Source organism: Tamandua tetradactyla, chromosome 4 (genome assembly GCF_023851605.1).
Source record: "Tamandua tetradactyla isolate mTamTet1 chromosome 4, mTamTet1.pri, whole genome shotgun sequence".
Classification (NCBI taxonomy): domain Eukaryota; kingdom Metazoa; phylum Chordata; class Mammalia; order Pilosa; family Myrmecophagidae; genus Tamandua; species Tamandua tetradactyla.
Genome location: NC_135330.1, coordinates 159949457 through 159972352, shown reverse-complemented (window position 1 = coordinate 159972352; position 22896 = coordinate 159949457). Strand labels below are relative to the sequence as shown.

General features: G+C 40.1%; 1 protein-coding gene across 12 annotated transcripts in view; it reads right to left on the bottom strand.

The window, feature by feature from the left end:
• Positions 1 to 22896, bottom strand: part of GPC5 (glypican 5) — an 860649-nt gene that overhangs the window by 812304 nt on the left and 25449 nt on the right. Inside the window, exons 1-2 of one of the 12 annotated variants that reach the window (XM_077158526.1) lie at positions 5003 to 5571; positions 4187 to 4301 (exon numbers count right to left, since the gene is read on the bottom strand). The exons of 8 other annotated variants lie outside the window; for them this stretch is intronic. Coding sequence is in view for 1 of the 4 variants with exons in the window: in XM_077158521.1 (XP_077014636.1) it covers positions 1242 to 1257 (16 nt within the window). In the remaining 3 variants the exon portion in view is untranslated. 3 more of the 12 variants (XM_077158525.1, XM_077158521.1, XM_077158524.1) reach the window with 3 other exon arrangements.

Genomic DNA, 22896 nt, shown 5'->3' with positions numbered 1-22896 from the left:
CTGAGAGAAACCTCTACGAAGTGAGAAAGGAAACGGCATACCTGATGCAAAAATTATCGGAGGAAGAACAGAAACGATCGGAAAGTTACCGCTGCATCCCTGATGTTCCAAATGGGGCGTATGATGGAGTCCGCAAAACAGGTCCAGGAAACGAGACGACTAACAGATCCCCAAGGAAGGAAGAGCATCAGGCCGAGATGATAAGGGCATGCAAGGCACGCCCCGTATCCACCAGTGGCAAAATGCCTGAGAATCTTCAGCTTGGCCAACCCCATCCTGAGGCAGCGGGTGTCACCAGAGACCAAGACGGAGCTCGTCGGGGGGCTCCTTGCCCAGGCAGAAGCAGCTCCGTAGCTTCTTCTCATTCAAGCCTCGGACGTGACAGCGCAGCATCTGCCGCAAGCTCTGGTCCTCCACACTCGCCGCCCGCCCAAAGCCGGCGGTTAAGAAGGAGCGCGAGAAGAGGCCTCCTGAGAAGAGGGCAGCCTGTGCTTTCCACCATTCAGGAAAGTGGAGAGGAGGAGGCTCCCCAAGAGTCCGTTTGCTAAGGGACTTCCCTGGACCAACACTAATCTCCCCTGCTAACAACAATGTATCAACACCAACCTAGGGACTCCCACATCTGTTCACATAACCCACCCGGAAACAAATGTTTCCCCTGCTGTGTGATGCTCCCACCATTCAGTCTACTTCCAGGAGCCGTGACAACAGCAACATGTTTTCATCTCACCTGATAAACTTTACTTCCTCTCTTTTAGTCTTATTCTATTTAGGAGTTACAATTATTCATAGGTTATAATTGTTAGTGTATTTTATAACTGTAGATTGTATGATGTGAATCTTATAAGTTAATTTGTTGTATTTAACTATAGTTCTAGGTATGCTTAGAATATCATCTGTATCTTCAACTGTGTTACGAGTTTCCTATGAGGTATTTCACCAGTGGAAACATTTGAAACTCAAGGTGTGTTTCTATATATATATCAAGAGGTCAGTACCCTCTGGTTACAATAATAATATCATTTATCAATATTCAATTTGGATAGTAAATTTTTAAAAAAGTTCTTAAATATTTTGCATGCTTTATTTATTGAAAGGTCAGAAAAAGGGAGTGTTTATCAATAAGGAACAACGTAATCCATCTTAGCGGCCTGTGTTTTCTGACCTGTAATTTCTCATGCGGTGGCCTTTATGTAATCCTTGTTATTTCTGTACGTTTGCATTTCTGAACATGGACAAACCTTGGAAACCGTCCATCAGGCAAATAGAACAGGCTTCCGTGTAGGCCACATGTTTTGTCCTGTAGCTAAGGCCCCAAGATTTCAGGGAATCAGGCTGTCTTACTCATCCCAGCTTCCCCAACCTCGAGAGTAGTTTCTGACAAGGAGTAAGAGACCATAATAGTTATTAAGTAAATAAATGACAAGAATCAATTTTTCAAACGGGTAATATTTCACTCATGGTGCCAAACCCATTCATTTTTACCCTTTGTAAAAATATATTTCATAGCTTTAACACATAATGATTCATTTAGTATGGTAGGTTGACCTGGGAATGCCAGGTGGGAAAAGCAAAACAAAGCAACCACAATAAACTTGTTCTAAATCTTAATACTGGTCATATATCCCCACTAAATATAGCACCTAAATATAGTGCTATAATGCCTCACCTTGATATATGACAGGGATGACTGATTTCTGATTTCAAAGCAAATGCTTCGGGTAGTTGCCCATTTTGTGCTTGGCTTCATGTAAGAGTTGTATAATTACTCAGTTTTCTGTCCTAACTCTATTTGGGACTTTATTTTTCAAAGTTACTTTCATTGTCTGTTTATCATTATTACTACAGGCATATTCTGTTAGCACTCATTACATATTAAAACCTTTATTATTATAAAATGTATACGTCTTCATTTCTTGACATTTTGGGGGGATGGGGATTCATTTCTTCTTTTGGTTATTACCCTGGTTTCAGCCTCTGGGATCACCACGCTCCCACTCCAAGGTCATAGGGTTTGGGTCAATAATCCCAAAAGTCACTCCAGGGTGAGAAGAGCATTGCCAGGGTGTTCAGTCAGAATGCCATTGGGTGCTCCAGGGATAGGAATAGGTACAAAGCCAGAAAACGAGAAAGAACACAGTGGATTTTGATCAATGGGAAATAGTTGCTCTCTATTTTTCATTGTTAAACTGAACGGTAGCAAGCCTACAGCGGCTGGGGCTTGAACAGCCTGCTGGGGCTCAGAACAACCTGCTGAAGTTAACAACCAACATAGACAGAAATTTCCAAAAGGGGTAGAAAAGAGATCGTCATGTTTCTGAGGAAACAGATCAAGTCACATCTTCAGGTATCTGTCCCTTTGCACATGTAGTTATGTGATCCCATAGCTATCCTCTTCTCAGAGGGATTTAGTATATTTGAGTTGAATTTGTGTCACCTCCCACCAAAAGGCCCAGCCAATTTAAGTAGTGATTATTCTTGTGTCTATATTTTCTTCCAGTGTGTTAGATCAAAATATCACCTTGAAAAAGATACGACTATTGCTCTAAATCTAATATGCAATGACTAGCTGGAAAGATTTGTTTAAGTCCCTTATGCAGTACCAATAGGCACAAGAAAAACTGGAGGCCTCCAAAGAACTGTTGCAAACCAGTTATCCTCTATGAAGACCATTATCCTCCATGAGAGAAGGAAAATTGGAATACTATGTTCATGTTAGGATCAATATGGTTAACACCTTTAGGAACATAAAAAAATAAAACATTGGGTTGCTGTATTCGTCATCAATAGGACAAAACAAAACATACAGGAAAAAAATTATTTACAACTCACCAATCTCTTCCAAGGCAAAATCTCTCTGTAAATACCATAATTCGTGACTTAGCAATGGTCAATAGTGATAAAAAAGATATTTTCACCTAGAGATGAACCAGGTAGCTTTCCTGACTAAACCATGGAATAGCGGAAGAAATATTTAGTATTTCTTCCATGTTCCGGTTAATTTTTCTGGCAAGTTTTATGTTATTAAGAGAAGCAATAAATGAATATGACTAGGCAAAATTGAGGGATGTTTTTAAGGATGTTTTACCAAATTGAGATGTAAAAACTTCTCAGGCCTGCATCAGATCCTGAACGGCAGACTAAAATGGACACAGCTCTGTGCTTAATTGTGATATTCTGCCTATCTCTAAGGTTGGACAAATGCAATGAGGTTGGATTTTATTCAAATTAAACCGTCAGGAAATCTTCCTGCCACTGAACAAACATATACTCAAAGTTCAAAGTTCATGGAAAAGTTTAGAACAGAACCAAATATTCACCCTTCATATCCCACCATGCACCTCTCCTGACTTTCTGTCTCTACAGCTCTTCAGATTTCCATTAGGTAGCTTTGCCCACAGAGTATACTCTGTATCTTGTTGCTCATTCTACTCTCCCTGTGGACACAAATGGAGAATAGATTAAATGGAATGAGGAGAAAACAAGTTCCTATTTTTCAAGGTGGAAGTTCTACCTGATTAACTATACCATTTCTGAATTGTCTGCTCAGATTGAGATGGCAGACTGAGAACCTTCATGGTGTCATTCTCCTACAGAACAACCAGCAAGAACTGGAAGAAACGTCATTAATGAAGCTCCAGATAGAGTTCAAAGATGGCAGCAACAGAGTGAAGTTTCAATGAACAAAAAGGGAACTTTAAAGCTTAGGATCTCCTGGAGGCCTGCCAGCTCCTCCCTCACCAGCTCCACACAGTTGTCGCATGCACTCAGTGAGGATCTGTGTTCCCATTAGATTGGAGCAAAGTATCCCTTCTGTGCCTAGAGAGCAGAAGTATATTTGACCCAATCTGTCTGGTGGTCCTCTGAGAGACTCGATGTCACAGAACTGTTAGTGCACAGAGAAGGCAGCTCAGTGAGCTCCCTTACAGAAAGCTGAGGGAGAGCACACAAGTCATGCTCCCTGGGACAAGGGATTGATAGCTACAGTGCAGTGGAGAAGACCATGAGGCAACTGTTTCCTAGGGCAGAGGGGACACCGGTATTTGTGGAGACTAGGTAATTCCTAGGGGCACACATATGCCAAGAAAAGAGGCATGTGCAGAAAGGATCAGGGAGGGCATTACTCGATGACCTGGGGGTACTCTCCAAACTCACTCTTTGGATAAGTACTGAATAGAGGACTCACTCAGGTCAATCTTTGAAGACTGAGAAACGCTTTTGCTCTTTTTCTACTTCTTCCTCTTTTTTTTTGTTGTTGTTGTTGTTGTCAACTCAGTGTCTAAATTCCAGTGATAAACACACTAAAATATTAAAATGCATAGTTTAGGACAAAATATTACAAAGCATATAAAGAAACAGGAATGATGACCTAGGGAGAGGAGTAGGGAAAGATTTAGAAATCATGAATTAAGAGGTACAAAACAATGGTATAATAGATAAAACTTTTTAAAATTGGTCTGAAATATACTCAGTGGGCTACAGGCAAACATAGACAAACAGCTAAAAGAAATCAGGAAGATGTTAGATGAACACAAAGATAATATCAATAGAGAGATGGGAATTATGAAAAGGAAACAAACTGAGGTGAGGAACACAGTAACTGAAGTTGAAACCTCCCTACAAGGGTTCAAAAGGAGACTGGAGTTGGCAAAAGAAAGAATGTGTGAACTTCAAAATCAGTCATGAACATACATGTATGTCATTCTAGTTTGCTAGCTGCTGGACTGCAACATACCAGAAACAGAATAGCATTTTTTCTTTTTTGCAATTTGAGACCTCGTTTATTGTTTATTTTTTATTTTTTGTTTTAATATATTCATTTATTAATTTAAAAAAATTTAACAAGCGAACTAAAACATTAACATATATAATCAGTAATTCATAATATCACTTCATTGCATATTCATCATTTCTTAGATCATTTGCATCGATTCAGAAAAGAAACAAAAGTCAACAGAAAAAGAAATAAAATGAAAACAGAAAAAACTAAGATTATACATACCTTACCCCTTACCCCTCGCTTTCATTGAACACTAGCAATTCAAACTGAATCAATCCCTTGATGTTCAGTTTCAGCTCATTTGAGGTTTTTCTCAATCCTTTGTTGCTGAGTCTCAGCTCATTCTAGGACTTCTGTCCCATGTTGCCAGGAAGCTCCACACCCCTGGGAGTCATGTTGCGCGTAGACAGGGGGAGGGTGGTGAGTTTGCTTGTTGTGTTGGCTGGAGAGAGAGGCCACATCTGAGCCACAAAAGAGGCTCTCTTGGGGGTGACTCTTAGGCCTAAATTTTAAGTAGACTTGACCTATCCTTTGTGGGGTTAAGTTTCATATGAATGAACCCCAAGACTGGGGACTCAGCCTGTAGCTTTGGTTGTCCACACTGCTTGGGAGAATATCAAGAATTCAACTTGGGGAAGTTGAATTTCTCCCCGTTCTCACCATTCCCCAAAGGGGACTTTGCAAATACTTTTCCACTCACTGATCGAATCACTCTGGGAGTCTGGACAAACCAACAAAATCTCATGTCCTACCTGAGATTCCAAGTACTTATGGTGTTCATTCAAGCTATCTACATGAGTTATATTAGGAAATGCACTAGTCAAAATATAAATTTTGTCCCAAATAAACATTCTTTGCTTTAGTCTCACACATAAGGTGAGATTTTAAAATATTAATTCCCATCTATTTTCAGCACCCTGCAGTAATGACATTCCTTTGTTCTTCCTCATGCACATTTTTGAAATTTGTACATTTAGTCACTAATATTATACACACTAGGCATTCCTAGATTATACCATCTCAATCTTTAACGTCTATCTTTCTTTCTGATTTCATTTATGCCCTCAGCCCTCCTCCCTCTATCATTCTCACATGCAGCTTCATTCAGTGTTTTAACATAATTGTATTACAGTAGGTAGTATTGTGCTGTCCATTCTGAGTTTTTGTATTCAGTCCAGTTGCACATTCTGTATCCCTTCAGTTCCAATTACCCAATCTCTTCCCGTTTCTATCTCCTGATGGTCTCTGTTACCAACGAAATATTCCAAGTTTATTCACTAATGTCAGTTCATATCAGTGAGATCATACAGTATTTGTCCTTTTCTTTTTGGCTAATATCACTCAGTATAATGTCCTCAAGGTCCATCCATGTTGTGACATGCTTCATAACTCTATTCTGTCTTACAGCTGCATAATATTTCATCCTGTGTATATACCACTGCTTGTTTAGCCACTCTTCTTTTGACGGACATTTTGGCTGTTTCCATCTCTTGGCAATTGTAAATAATGCTGCTATAGACATTGGTGTGCAAATGTCCATTTGTATCTTTACCCTTATGTCCTTTGAGTAGATACCTAGTAATGGTATTGCCGGGTCATATGGCAATTCTATATTCAGCTTTTTGAGGAAACGCCAAACTGCTTTCCACAGCAGTTCCGTCATTTGACGTTCCCACCAATAGTCTGAAGTTGTAAATGTATTTCTAGATTCTGAGACACTGAGCTATATATCTATTAGCTGGTATTTCCCTAGAACTTTGAGTAACTCTGAGACACCTAAGATCCAGAAATGGAGTGCTGCAGCCCTAAAAGTTAACATAGCTACATATAAAAATAGTTAAAATAACTAAAAACAGATACGACCTGAATCAAAGTTTAAAAGGAAGTCAATCGGGTTGGGTCTAAAGTAAATCAGAGTGCAGGGTAAAAGATGATAGTGTTCGTACTCTAGACCTTCAGCTACTATACAAGACCAAAGGCAGAGAGGTTTATTATATCCAAAAACTAAATTTTCTGTAACACAAAATCTAAATCAATCTCTCTGTATAGCTCATTTAAAGAACCCAAACTTCTGGAGTCCAGAATGGGAACAAGACCTTGTAATTCTGTATGGCTCATTATAATACCAGGATATATCTCAGACTGGGCTGAAAATTTTAAAGTGTTCATCCCAGGAAGACAGTGGAATAACATAGGTCAAATTCATCCCTGCTCCAAGGAACATCTAGAGAAGTGACCAAAAAACTACTGGGACAGTGATTCCAGGGTGTAAGTGACCTGAGAAGGTCCTCTACACCACATAGAGAGGCCCCGGTTCAAACAGCTGAAGAACTGAGATGCAGAGAACCAGAGACCATCCAGTTAGTACAAACAGCCTAATGTGCCCCTTCCAAATGGAGACCCAGAGCCCTCAGGAGTGCATGGACAGGGGACAGGAAGACAGGGACTAGGAAGTAAGCCAAGCCATGTTCCTTGAGCATGCTATAACCACACACGTCACCCCCACCCTATGACCCATAACTCCCCTCACACCCAACATACCTGAACCCCACAACCTGCACCCCCCCACTGTGCTCCAAGCACCCTGGCCTCAATGGCCTCACCATGCATCCCTACCTCACACCCTCACACACACACACCCACACATGTATGCACACCTGCCCAGCCAAACCACCTCTCCCATGCAAATGCATAGTCTCACTAACCCCCTCCCAAGACCCATGCACCTGCACCCAACCTCTCCACTACTACCTCCCCCTCCCTACCCACTGTAAGCACTCACCTGCACATCCAGGCTGCAGGGACTCACCTTCATACCTGGGTCACACCCTCCCCCAGCCCATATAGTCACACAACCCTTCCCTGCCCCCCTAAACTCTGCACACACCTGCATCAGCACTGGGATCCCCCAGATACATGCATGTTCACAATCACGTCCTGCCCGCCCTAGCACCCATGCATTTGCACCCCACCCCTTCATCCCTTGGACCCCACTCCACTGGACCATGTCCCCCTGGACAAGAGACACACATGCAAGCTTGTCCCACCCCACCCCCAACTCTGGGCAAGAGCTGACCTGTGCATCCAGGCGACACTGCCCCCAACCACAAAGCTCTTCGCATGCACACAACAAGGTCCCAGCCCCCAGACCTACACACACCAGGGCCACGCCCCCAGACCTGCCCATGCACACAGCCACATCCTCTTCAGTGGGCATGCAAGCATCGATGCACCAACCATGCAACCCCTGCAAACCATCCCACCTGCCCAGCACAAGTGCACATCCTTGCCGCAACCCTGGCACAAGTGTCCTGCTCCCACACCTGGCAGGTGCTCATGTGTGCATCTGTGCCACATGGCTCTTGCCATATACACGTGGGCATCCCTGATCCACCACCCCGACACCTGACACTCACACCAGGGCCCCACGCACCCAATAGCTCCCGCCTCTGACCCACGTCCTGCAACCCCCATGATCTGCACCCTGCCCTACATACTTGCTCATTCACATCCTGCCCCCGGACCCCTTCCCCTGTGCAAGGTCAAACCCATGCCCTGCCCTCTCTGTGCTCTAACCCCTGAGCCCCATATCCCACACCCTGATACCCATGACCCCCATGTTCCACATGCCCACCCACATCCTGCCCACACACCAGCCACAGTGTATCCGCACAGACACCCTGTTCACCTACCGCTGTGCTCTACCTCTGTGTCCCCCATACTGCACTCTTCTCCTTAGCCCCAAGGCCTGCTTGAGCTGTACCTCGCCCCCATAGCCCCCACACCACACCTCCACAACCCTATACTCCGCACACCAAGCTCACAGGCACCAGCATAAATCCCCAACCTGTGCCTATACCTGTGCCACAACCCGTCAACACAGGGTTGTGCCCTGCCTTGTGTCCTGCATCCTACTCCACACCCATCCCACAAATACAAAGCTTTAGGCTACTGAAGGAAATCAACTTCCAAAGTAAACCTATTGTTCTAGTTTGCTAGCTGCCGGAATGCAATATATCAGAAATGGAATGGCTTTTAAAAAGGGGAATTTAATAAGTTTCTAGTTTACAGTTCTAAGGCTGAGAAAATGTCCTAAATTAAACAAGTATAGAGAAATGTCCAATCAAAGGCATCCAGGGAATACCTTGGTTCAAGAAGGTCAATGAAGTTCAGGGTCTCTCTCTCTCATCTGGAAGGGCACATGGTGAACATGGCGTCAATGCTAGCTATCTCTCCTGGCTTCCTGTTTCATGAAGCTCCCCAGGAAGCATTTTCCTTCTTCATCTCCAAAGGTCACTGGCTGGTGGACTCGGCTTCTCGTGGCTATGTCGTCCTGCTCTGCTCTCTCTCCTCCTCTTCACCAAAATGTTTCCTCTTTCATAGGATTCCAGTAAACTAATCAAGACCCACCCAAATGCGTGGAGATGCATCTCCACCTAATCCATTTTAACAAGCACTCTTGATCACTCAAGATCATATCAAGATCACATCACAATCACATCAAGATGTGACTCCCGAAGTCACACCTCCAGGGAGATGATCTAATTACAGTTTCAAACATACAGTAATGAATAGGGATTAGGAGAAATGGTTGCCTTTACAAAATGGGGTTAGGATTAAAACATGGCTTTTCTATACATGCATCCTTTCAAACCAGCACATCTATCAAGATATTTACATGCCTCAAAGTCAACAGAAGATCACAAACCATATGAAGATGCAGAAAGATACAGCCCAGACCAATGACCATATTAAAACACAGGAGAAGACACAGACTTTGGAACAACACGTCAAAGATGTTCATATAACTCTATTGAATAAAATCAATGGATTGGCTAATGACATAAAGGAGATCAGGAAGACACTAGATGAGCATAAAGGAATTTGAAAGAATAAATAGAAAAATAGTAGCTATCACAGAAATTAAAGATGATGTAGACCAAATAAAAAATATACTAGAGACACAACAGCAGATTCAAAGAGGCAGAAGAAAGAATAAGAAAACTAGAAGATAGGACAACTGATTTTGAACACACAGAAGAGCAAATGGCAATAAAGATGGAAAATTTTGAATTGGGTCACAGGAAAATGATGGACAAAGCACACAAATCAGTGTCCAAGAAGGAGAAGAGTAAAGGGCTAGGAAGATCAGTTGAGGATATAATGGGTGAAACGTCCCAACCCTTATAAAACACATAAATATGCAAATCAAAGATACCTAACAAACTTTAAATAGAATAAATCCAAGTAAGTCTACTCGATGACAAATACTAATCAGTCTGTCAAATGTTGAAGAGAAACCGAAAATTCTGAAAGCAGAAAGAAAAACAATCTACTACATACAAGGGAAACCACCTAAGACAGAGTTCAGACTACTCAACTGGTACCATGGAGGTGAGAAGGCAGTGGTATGATATATTTAAGATCCTGAAAGAGAAAGACTTCCAGCCAAGAAATCTGTACCCAACCAAACTGTCCTTCAAAACTGAGGGAGAGATTAAAATTTTCACAGACAAGAAAATCCTGAGAGAATCTGTCAACAAGAGACCAGCCCTACAAGAAATGCTAAAGGGAGTTCTGCCAGCTGAAAAAAAAAAGACAGGAGAGGACAGTCTGCAGGTGGACACAGAATTAAAGAGTACCAGTATGGGTAGCTTAAAGGATAAAAAGAGAAAGAGGAAAAAGAATATATAGACTTGACAGATAAAACGCAAAGGATTAATTGATGGATTCAAGAAATGTCTTTACAGTAATAACTTTGAATGTTAATGGACTACACCTATCAATTAAAAGATACAGATTGGCAGAATGGATTAAGAAATATAACCAAACTATATGCTGCTTACAAGAGACTCATCTTAGTCATAAGGATACAAACAGACTGAAAGTGAAAGGATGGAAAAAGATGTTCCACACAAGCTGTAACCAAAAGAAAGCAGAAGTAAGTATACTAATGTCAGGCAAAATAGACTTTAAATGTAAAGACATTATAAGAGATAAAGGAGGACACTTAATATTAATAAAAGGGACAATTCACCAAGAAGAAACAACAATCATTAATGTTTGTGTTCCCAATCAAGGAACTCCACAGTACATGAGAAAAACATTGTCAAAACTGAAGGGAGTGATAGATATTTCAACAATAGTAGTAGGGGACTTCAATACACCACTCTCCTCTACAGGCAGAACAACCAGATAGAGAATCAACAAGGAATTAGAGAACTTAAACAACTTGATAATTGAATTAGCCCTAACAGATATAAATAGGTCATTACAACCCAAAACACCAGGATATACATTCTTCTCTAGTGCTCATGGAACATTCTCCAGGATAGATCGTATGCTGGGACACAAAATAGGCCTTTATAATTTAAAAACATTGAAATTATTCAAAGCACTTTCTCTCATCACAATAGAATGAAGCTGGAAATCAACAACCATAAAAGAATGAGAATTTTCACAAATATAAGGAGATTAAATAACACACTCTTAAACAACCAGTGGGTCAAAGAAGAAATTGCTAGAGAAAACAGTAGCTATCTTGAGATGAATGAAAATGAGAATACAACCTATCAGAACTTAAGGGATATATGTGGCAAAAGCTGTGCTGAGAGGGAAATTTATTGTCCTAAATGTCTATATTAAAAAACAAGAAAGAGCAATAATCAAGGTCTTAACTGGTCACCTAGAGAAAGTACAAAAGAATAGCAAACTAACCTCAAAGCAAACAGAGAAGAGAAATTGCAAAGATTAAAGGAAAGTTAAATGAATAGGAGAATAAATGAACAATAGAGAGAATCAATAAAACCAAAAGTTGGTTCTTGGAGAAAATCCAAATTGGCATAGGAGAACTAGAATTGGCATAGGAGAACAGCCAAAAGAATGAAAGAGGACCCTTACTTTATACCATATACAAAAATTAACTCAAATTGGATCAAACACCTAAATATAAGAACAGTACCAGAAAGCTCCTAGAAGAAAATGTAAGGAAATATCTTCAAGACCTCATAATACTAGGTCGCTTCCTGAAGTTTACACCCAAAGCACAAGTAACAAAAGAAAAATAAATAGATGGGAATTCCTCAAAATTAAATGCTTTTGCACTTCAAAAGGCTTTTTCAAAAAGGCAAAGAGGCAAGTAATTCAATGGGTGAAAATATTTGGATATCACACATCAGATAAAGGTTTGATACCCTGTATACATAAAAGAAAATCATATAACTCAACAACAACAAAAAAACCCAATTATAAAATAGGCTAAAGATATGAATGGCATTTTTCTGAAGAGCAAATACAGATGGCTAAAAGCACATGAAGAGTTCCTTTTCATCGGCTATAAGGGAAATGCACACCAAGACTACAATGAGATACCACTTCACGCCTATAAAAATGGCTGCTGTTAAACAAACAGGAAACTACAAATGTTGGAGAGTGTCATGGTTAGGGACACGTGTCAACTCGGCCAAGTTGTGCTACCTGTTTATCTGACTGGGCAAGCGCGGGCCTGTCTGTTGCAATGAGGACATTTCATAGGATTAGGTCATGATCACGTCAGCTGCATCCACAGCTGATTCCATTTGTAATCAGCCAAAGGGGAGTGTCTTCTGCAATTAGTGATGCTAAATGTAATCATGGGAAGCCTTTTAAGGAGGACTCAGAGGAGACAGGTTCCATTCCTGCTTTGGCTGGTGAGCCTCTCCTGTGGAGTTCATCCAGGCCATCCATTGGAGTCATCGGCTTCGCAGCCTGCCCTGTGGATTTTGGACAATGCGTTCCTGCGGTCACGTGAGACACTTTTATAAATTTTATATTTGCAAGTGTTCCCTGTTGATTCTGTTTCTCTAGAGAACCCTAACTAATACAGAGAGAATGTGGAACAATTGGGACACTTATGCACTGCTGGTGGGAATGTATAATGGTACAGCCACTATGGAAGATGGTCTGGCATCTCCTTAGAAAACTAAATATCAAATTGTCCTATGACCTGGCAATACCACTACTCACTACATGAGAGTTGAAAGCAATGACACAAATAGAGATTTACACACCGATGTTATAGCAGTATTATTTATAATCACCAAAAGACTAAAACAATCCAAATGCCATCAACAGATGAGTAAATTAACAAAACATGGTATATAAATACAATGGAATATTATGCAACAGTAAGATGAAATGACATGCTGAAGCACATGACAAGACAGATGTGCCTTGAGGACATAATGTTGAATGAAATAAGCCAGACACAAAAAGGATAAATACTGTATGAGTCCACTTTTATGACCACAGCAAAGGTAAAATCAGAGGTTTATAATATAAAATATAAGGGCCCTAGAGATACATGGAAGCTAGAGATGGGTGAACAGTTACCTAATGAGATTGAACACCAATGTAAGGGAATAGATAGAAGTGAAGGCAGTTCACTAGTGAGCCTATAAGTAATATTACCATATTGAAGGTGAACATGGTTGAAAGGGGTTGTATAGGCCCATGTGTCCCACTGATTAATACTACAAATATAAATAAGTTCTTGCATGAACTGCTGCAAAGGTATGAAGCTTGTACAAGAGTATATAATTTGGGGGTATAGGAGGAAAACTGCTATGCAGACTACGGGCTATGTTTAACAGGAAAGGATCAACAGCACCACAGCAACACCAGGCATACATAATGAGGGGAGAGATAAGAGTTAAGGGGAGGTTTGGATTTCCTCCTGGGCTGAGAGTGTGTTTATTGGATACCTTTCTCTTGGGAACAGTGAAATTATCTAAAATTGAGAGTGTTGATGACCTGATGACTTTGGACATTATACATGATGCCCAATGGATGGAGGCGGCTGAAGGATGCACTGACTGAGAAGTAGATTGGCGAATGCTGGTGTATACATATGAACAAACATCCTGCTTCTAAAACAAGTAATGAGGTTGTGAAGCATGTAATGTTGTGAATGAACCTATGGGACATTTGGTGAGGCAAAATATCCAGAACCAAAACAACAAATGTTGAATGGTCTCATTCAGAAAATACAAGTAAACTGGGGCCTAGATTGTAAGCTCTTATAGCAGTCACATTTAGTCCAGAACGGTAATTGTTATTTCTTAATTGTTTTTTTTTTCTTTACATGGGCAGATTCCAGGAATCGAACCTGGGTCTCCAGCTCAGCAGGTGAGAATTCTTGCCACTGAGCCAACATTGCACCACTTTATTATTTCTTGATTTTGAGAGGCTATTTTATGTATGTATAATCTGGTATTTAGAGATAAGAATGAAGCCAATCAGGCTAGATTAACGCAATTCAGAATACAGGGGTAAGAAAGATTGCCTGTATTTTAGAACTTTACCTACTCACCTACTCTTTGAGATCAAAGGAAGAATGTTTTATTATGCCTAGAACCTAAAATTTCTGTAGCACATAAACATAATTGTTTAACTTCTATAATTCCTTGTTGCTTTTCTGTCTGGTTGTTCTATCTATAGAGAAAAGTGATGTATTGACATCTTCTACTATTATTGTTAAAACATCTGTTGCTCCCTCCAGTTTTGCCAATGTCTGTCTCATGCACTTTGGAGCTCTTTGATTGGGAGCATAAACATTTATAATTGCTATTTATTCTTGATGAATTATCCCTTTTTTAATATATAGTATCCCTCTTTGTCTCTTATGATGTTTTTACATTTAAAGTCCATTCTGTCCAATATTAATAGAACTACTCCTGCTTTCTTTTGGTTACAATTTGCATGGAAAACCTTTTTCCACCCTTTCACTTTCAATCTGTTTGTATCCTTGTGACTAAGATCAGTTTCTTGTAAGCAGCATATAGCTAGATTATATTTCTTAATCCATCTGCCAATCTGTATCTTTTAACTGGTAAATTTAATCCACTAACATTCAAAGTTATTACTGAAAAGGTGTTTCTTGAATCCACCATCTTAGCTTTTAGATATTTTTCAGATCTATATATTCTTTTCCCTCTTTCTCTTTTTATCCTTTAAGCCACCCATACTGGTACTCTTCAATTCTGTGTCCTCTTTCAGACCTCCCTCTCCTGTCTTTTTTTTTTTTCCAACTGGAAGAACTTCCTTTAGTATTTCTTGTAGGACTGGACTCTTGTTGACAGATTCTTTCAGCATTTATTTGTCCATGAAAATTCTAATCTCTTCCTTAGTTTTGAAGGACAATTTGGCTGGATACAGAATTCTTGACTGGAAGTCTTTCTCTTCCAGGATCTTAAATATATCATACCCCTACCTCCTTGCCTCCATGGTACAAGTTGAGTAGTCTAAACTTAGCCTTAGGTGGTTTCCCTTACATGCAGTAATTTGTTAGCCTTAGGTGGTTTCCCTTACATGCAGTAGATTGTTTTTCTCTTGCTGCTTTCAGAATTTTCAGTTTCTCTTCAACATTTGACAGACTGATTAGTATGTGTCTTGGGGAAGGCCTATTTGGATTTATTCTATTTGGAGTTCATTGAGCTTCTTTGACTTGTATATTTATATCCTTTATAAGGTTTGGGAAGTTTTCCCCCATTATCCTAAACTACTCTTCCTAGTCCTTTACTCCTCTCTTCTTCTGGGACACCAATCATTCTTATATATGTGTGCTTTGTTCTGTCCATCATTTCCCTGAACTCCAATTCAAAATTTTCAATCATTTTTGCCATTTGCTGTTTTGTGTGTTCAAAATCAGTTATCTTATCCTCTAATTTGCTTATTCTTTCTTCTGCCTCTTCAAATCTGCTTTTGAGTGTCTCCAGTATGATTTTTATTTGGTCTACAAAATCTTTAATCTCTGTGATATCTGCTATTTTTCTATTTATTCTCTCAAATTTCTCTTTATGTTCTTCTAGTGTCTTCATCTCCTTTATGTCATTAACCATCCCACTTATTTTATTTAGTAGAGGTATATGAACATCTTTGATTAGTTCCAACATCTATGTCTCCTCTGATGTTTTAATTTGGTCATTAGGCTGGGCTATATCTGTCTGCATTGTGATATGCTTAGTGATCTTCTGTTGTTTTCACCGCATATAAATACCTTAATTGATTTTCTTTGGAAGTTGATTTCCTTCAGTAGTCTAAAGCCTTGTGTGGCAGGATGCAGGGCCAGGCACAACAGTGCAGTGATGCATTGCAGTGCAGGTATAGGTGCACGATAGGGATGCTACACTGGTGCCTGTGTACATGGGTGCCCTGGGGGCGTGGCCCTGGTGTGCATTAGTCTAGGGCACAGGTCCCTTTGTGCACATGTGCAGAGTTATTGCAGTGGATTAGCGTTATATGCCCACATGGGCTGGGGGCAGATGTGGTCCAGCTGTGCAAGTCAGCGCTTTCCCAGAGCTGGGGGGCGTGGCTGGGGGCCGTGTACATACATGGATCTAGGAGTGCGGTAAACTGATGTATCTGTGCAGAGAGCTCATGGGGGGCAGGGTGGAGCTGTGCAACTATATGGGCTGGGGGTGGGTGTAATCTGGGTATAAAGTAAGTGCCCGTAGCCTTTATGCACTGGTGACAGCCTGCAGGAAGCAGGGAGTGGGAGGTAGTGCTTAAGAAGGGCTACGGAGAGGTGAGTGGGGCTGCACTTGGAGTGGGGGTTTGGGACAGGTACATGCATGAGAGGTTGGCGAGGTGGGGGCTTTTGGAGAAAGAGGGAGTCGGGGGGTGATGGGGTTCAGGTGCTTGGGGTGTGGGATGAGGGTGCACTGGCGAGGGAAGCATGTCCAAGGAATGCGGCTTGGCTTACATCCTAGTTCCCGTCTCCCTGTTCATGTACTCTGGGCTTCGCATTAGACTCCAGTTCTCTGCTTCTCAGTTCCTCACCTTTCACAAAGAAGGCCACCCTATGTGGTACAGGAGATTCTCCAAGGTCAGTTACACTCCGGAATCACTGTCTCAGTCGCCCTGCCACCCCTTTTCTAACTTTTCCTTGGAGCAGGGCTAAACTCAATCTATCATATTCCAGCATCTTCCCAGAACTCGAGAACATATGCTGCTTTGATAGCTAATCAAATGGTATTCAAATTAGTGCTTAGTGTTTAGAATTTTAAAAATACTGATATCTTCAGTTTTGTCCTGTACTGTACAAACACAGGCTTTACAAGGAGAGTTTTGTTTGGAATACCAAAAAATAAAGTGTACAATAAAGAAAAAAATATTAGTGTTCCAATGAGTTTTGTTCATCAGAGCTACTTAAAATTCAGCATTCATAAAAAGTAGTCCTTTTCAATTAAAGCAGGAAGAAGAGGAACAGGAAGTTCTTACATAATGATTAAATAATGTAGCAGATATGCAAACACACTAATCTGTTTCACCCAGTAAACAAGTTATGAAGTAGTAGGCTCTGACCCTGAAATAACACTGATCCAGATTCTGAAATTCTGAAAACGGAAACAAAGCAAATTGCACTTGGAAAGTGGAAAACACTGCTACCACTACCATCAGATACATTAAACATTAATAAAGTTATGTATTAAAAATCTTGACAATTGTCTGTTTATAGCAGGATGTCAATGAATGGCATTCCCTTATCTCTTCTTACATAGCCATGATCACTAAACATACCATTTAAATTATAAATAAACATTTCATTTTTAAATTAATAATCTGTTTATATACATGCTCTATTGAGCCAAAAAGACACCCAACTTCTATCAGCCAGCTCCATTCCATTTCAGATTATTGTTTTAATCAAATCCTAGTTAAGAATTCAGTTAAGTCCCCCAAATCCATTCTGCATTGGTTCAACATTTTTAACATCTTTACTTACCCTGACTTACTCTCATACTCCAGTAACTAAGTTGTATTCCTACTGATAGATTCCTTTGCAACAAAGGGACAATTTCTTTTCCCCAACCCATATACAAGTCAGGCTTCAAACCCAACCCAGGATTCCCCAATTCCTTGGATGACAATGATATCCAACAGAAGTAACTAAATATTAGGTCATTGGTGGGGCCAAGATGGCAGCTTAGTGAGGAGTGGGATTTAGTTCGTCCTCCAGAGCAGTTAGTAAACAGCCAGGAACAGTTCAGAACAACTGCTGGGGCCACATCAGTGACTGGACACACAGCGTACCCCAGTCTAGACAAGCTGAACCAGCTGCGAGCCCACCCAGAACCGTGAGTTCCCCAAACTGTGGTGGCCGGTGCCCCTCCCTGAGGCTGCTTCCCAGAGCGTAAAGGAAAGAGACTTTACCAGCAGCAGGGGCTGAGTGCAAACAAGCTCCAATTGTGGAATTAATTAACTAATTCAGACTACTAAAAATAGGCCCCTAGCTCATCTGAACCTCTAGTAAAAGCTGAGGTTGATGGTTTTTGCCCTAGCGCAGAGGGGGCAGGGCTGACGAGAAAAGAGGTTTTTTGGATCAGACAGCACATAATACTTTGAAAGGGTCTGAGCCCTGAAGGAAAGGAGAGGGAACATAGGACCAGGAGATACACAGAGCAACATACCAACTTAAGTCTTGAGTAGCAAACCCGAGGAACGGGGGTCCTGCTCTGAAAATGACTTTTCTTTTTCTTTTTTGTGGCTGTGTTTCTATGGCTTGACTGCTCTCAGATACAGCTGCTGGGCTTCTCAGGCTCCAGCTGCCCCAGGCATGAGCAGAATTAAGCTTGTTTGAGATTTGTCTGGAGCCTGTGCCTTCCTGGGGTGAGACCCAGCTCAGGTAGAATACCTCCCTCGAGGAATTCATACCCCGGGATCTGGAAAAGTGAAGTGATTAAAGCCAGCCTACAATCTCTCCTCTGTCTTAACCATGCCCCCAGCAGAGAGAGTCTGCTGAAGTTAAAGGTACCATATCGCCTTATGCTGGTGGGACCCGCAGGCAGACAAGTGACACATACCAGGCAGGATAGAAAAAACAGAGCCCATAGGCTTCATAAGAAAGTCTTTCAACCTGCTGGGTCTCACCCTCAGGTAAAACTGATGCAGGGGCTCCTTCCTCCTGAGAGGAGGTCAGTTTGGTCTGGGAAAATCTGGCTGGGGTCTATAATACCTAAGTAGACCCTCTTAAGGGTTAAAAAGATGGCACTACACAGGCAGGGCAAGAAACAAGAAAACAAGAGCTGAAAAATTCTGATCTGTTAAACAAAACTTAAGCTAGAAGTATAGAATAAGCTGAATGGAATGTCAAAGAACAGATGGACAACCAAGTCATCCAGGATGAAAATCCTAGGTTAAAAAAATGTGAAAATAATCTCCAGAATAAACTAATTAAGGTAATTAAATGCCTAGATGCTAGAAAACAAAATAACGAATCATACTAGGAAAATGGAAGATATGGCCCAGTCAAAGGAACAAACCAACAATTCAAATGAGATACAGGAGTTGAAACAATTCAGAATGTTCAAACAGACATGGAAAACCTCATCAAAAATCAAATCAATGAATTGAGGGAAGATATGAAGAAGGCAAGGAACAAACAAAAAGAAGAAGTCGAAAGCCTGAAAAAACAAATCACAGAACTTACAGGAAGGAAAGGCACAGCAGAAGAGATGAAAAAAACAATGGAAACCTACAATGTTAGATTTCAAGAGGCAGAAGATAGGATGGGACATCTGAAATCCAACAAGCAAAAGAAAATATAGGGGGCAGGTCAGAGTGGTTCAGCAGGCAGAGTTCTTGCCTGCTATGCTGGAGACCCAGTTCTATTCCTGGTGCCTGCCCATGCAAAAAAAAAGGAAAGAAAAGAAAACATAGGGAAAAGAAAGGAAAAATATGAGCAGGGACTCAGGGAACTGAATGACAACATGAAGCACATGAATATACATGTTGTGGGTGTCCCAGAAGGAGAAGAAAAAAGGAGAAGAAAAACTAATGGAGGAAATTATCACTGAAAATTTCCCAACACTTATGAAAGACTTAAAATTACAGATTCAAGAAATGCAACATACCCCAAACAGAATAGATCCAAATAGGCATACTCCAAGACACTTACTAATCAGAATGTCAGATGTTAAAGAAAAAGAGAGAATCTTGAAAGCAGCAAGAGAAAAGCAATCCATCACATACAAGGGAAGACCAATAAGACTATGTGTAGATTTCTCAGCAGAAACCATGGAGGCGAGAAGATAGTGGTATGATATATTAAAGTTACTAAAAGAGAAAAACTGCCAACCAAGAATTCTATATCCAGCAAAATTGTCCTTCAAAAATGAGGGGGAAATTAAAACATTTTCAGACAAAAAACTCAGTGAGAGAATTTGTGACCAAGAGACCAGCTCTGCAAGAAATACTAAAGGGAACACTAGAGACAGATAAGAAAAGACAGGAGAGAGAGGTGTGGAGAAGAGTGTAGAAACGAAGACTATCCATAAAGGTAAAAAGAAGAAAAATTTGATATGACATATATAATCCAAAAGGCAAAATGGTAGAAGAAAGTACTGCCCTTACAGGAATAACACTAAATGTTAATGGATTAAACTCCCCAATCAAAAGACACAGACTAGCAGGACGTATCTATATGCTGCCTATAGGAGACGTGTCTTAGACCCAAGGATAAACATAGGTTGAAAGTGAAAGGTTGGGAAAAGATATTTCATGTAAACAACAATCAGAAAAGAGCAGGAGTAGCTATACTAAAAGCCAATAAATGAGACTTCAAATGTAAAACAATTAAAAGAGACAAAGAAGGACACTATGCATTAATAAAATGAATAATTCAACAAGAAGACATAACAATCATAAATATTAATGCACCGAGCCAGAGTGCTCCAAAATACATGAGGCAAACACTGAAAACACTGAAAAGAGAAATAAATATTAGGTCATCATCCTAACCAATACTTGATTCTACCAGCCTTTAGCCACTGTGTTTTACTATCTAAGCCTGCTACCAGCTCTTTGTATTTTTTATGGGAGTTCCAGAAGAAGTAAAAAGAGAGAAAAGGACAGAGAGGATATTCTAAGATGTACACATCAAGACACAACCAATTCCAAAAAGATAAAGCGAAATAGACCCCAGTGGCGTATTTTTTTCTTTTATTTATTTATTTACCTTATTTTTTATTTTTAGGGAAGGGGGAAGAAAAAGAGAGACAAAGAGAAAAAAAGAGAGGAAAGGAAAAGGAAAAAAGGAGGGTAAGAGAAGAAGGGAGAAGGCGGGAAGGTAATGTGGGCACGAGAGCAGCTTATACCCCATCTGTCCCCAGAATCCTCTTCCAGATCATACTAGAACAAAACATCAGAGGAAGGGGCATTGACTTCCTGTCTGAGAGCTGATCATTTCCTAGCAGAAGAGTTATTATGCTCTTCTCAGAGTATATTGAGAACAGTCTATTGAGAGCAGTCTCAATATTCTGACTCTGGCAAAGATGACAATGTCAAGGCTCGGGTGAGCTGAATGAGTTGCCACCAGCTCTTAAAAGGAAGTCATCTTTTGTCCCAAGCAATGCCATGATGAAACAGAGCTAATTGCCAAGAAAGAGCCCCAAGATCCTGTGACTCTTTAGAACTTTGCTCCACGAAATACCCCACTGAGTTCCTATCCCACTTCTACTATAGTTCAAGAGTTAAGATTTCTCATCACTTGTAGAAACTAATTAGAATAATTATCCAAAAGTATTATTTAAAATTAGGATAGATCTTCCTTATTTCTAAAAATAATTAAATTAACCTGTTTTTCTTCTCGCACTGGTCATTTTTTGTTACAGTCTTTCTTACAGATAAATATTTTACTTTTTAAATTATTCCTCAGTTAACTTGGAAATTTTTAAGTAAAAAAAAAGAAAAGAAAAAACAAGGAATTGCATGCATATAGTAGGCTTTTTAAGCCTCTTTATCTGAGAAAATAATGTGTTTTCCGTCCAAAGCCTGTAGACAGTGCTTTGTTATCTCCTAGGTATCAGTATTGTGGAGAAATGAAGTATCAACCTAGATATCTGTCCTTTCCATAATCTATTCTCTTCTTATTGGAGGCCTAAAGGATTTTTTAAGTACTTGAAGTTCAGAAATTTTGCCAGAATATAAACCATTTATATAATAGCAATAATAAAAAAAAACACGAAAACAATAACCATGTTAATGTCTAGTAAATGGCAGAATTAAGAATTGATCCCTGGCAATCTTCAAAGTCCATTCACTTAACCATTATCCTATACAATCCTTAGTCTGGCAACATTTTCTACTACTATGTGTGAGAGTACCTTTCTTCTTTTCTCTAACATTCTGAAATCTCCATCAAAGAAATCAAATCTCTTTACTCTATCTTCCATTCTTTTTGTCTTCTCATTCACAGTATTCTTTTAATTAGCCTTTTCTTCAGAACTCAGGAAGAATTTCTAAAACAAATTTTCCAATTCAGTAATTCAGTGTCTATTTAATCTATACTGCATAGGCTTCATTGATATCCTTACTAAGAAAACCAGGATTTTTATCTCCAAGAAGTCTCTCCTGTTCTCTAATTCTATTTGAAGATTGTGCATGTCTGTCTTATAAATGTAAAATCCTTTGGGATTTTAGAAATCCCTCCTCCCCCAAAATCCAGGGTACATTTTCTTTTCTACATCTCTTAGTGAGAAATACTGAGTCTTTTACAAGTCCACGTATTTTTCTATTTTTACATTTATTGTTGCAGAAGTTTTATGAAGAATTTGGAGTTGAGAATAGTTTTGTCAGATTTCTGTGGAGTATGAAATTTCAAAGCTCAGCTCAAATTTTTTTACTGTGTTTTATAATCCAGGGTGATGCCTCCTTTTCCAGCTAGTTAGTCCTGCCTTCACTGGGGTTACTTTAGCAGTGACCCTGCTTTACTTAGTATGCCTCCCTTGTTGGAGTCTACTTTGATTCTAACATATGTAGTAAGGAGAAATCACTATAATCAATATTTTCCCCTTCATTGACTGTCTCATAATCACCGTCCCTAAGTGGACCCCACTGGTCTGAGCCAAAAGGATGGTAGTGCAGCTGTAATGGGAGTGACATTTCTTATTTCTGGAGAATTTCTTTCACAAGCTGTAGCAAACTGTAAGTTTATTGGCTCATCCCCATTCTGAGCTTCCATGAACTTTATATTGCAGAAATTCATTAAATATTTTGGCATGTAGATTATCCACCAAAATTTTCACCAAGAATATAATTCCCTGCTTCATTTCTTTACTCACTTCTATCATAATTTGGAG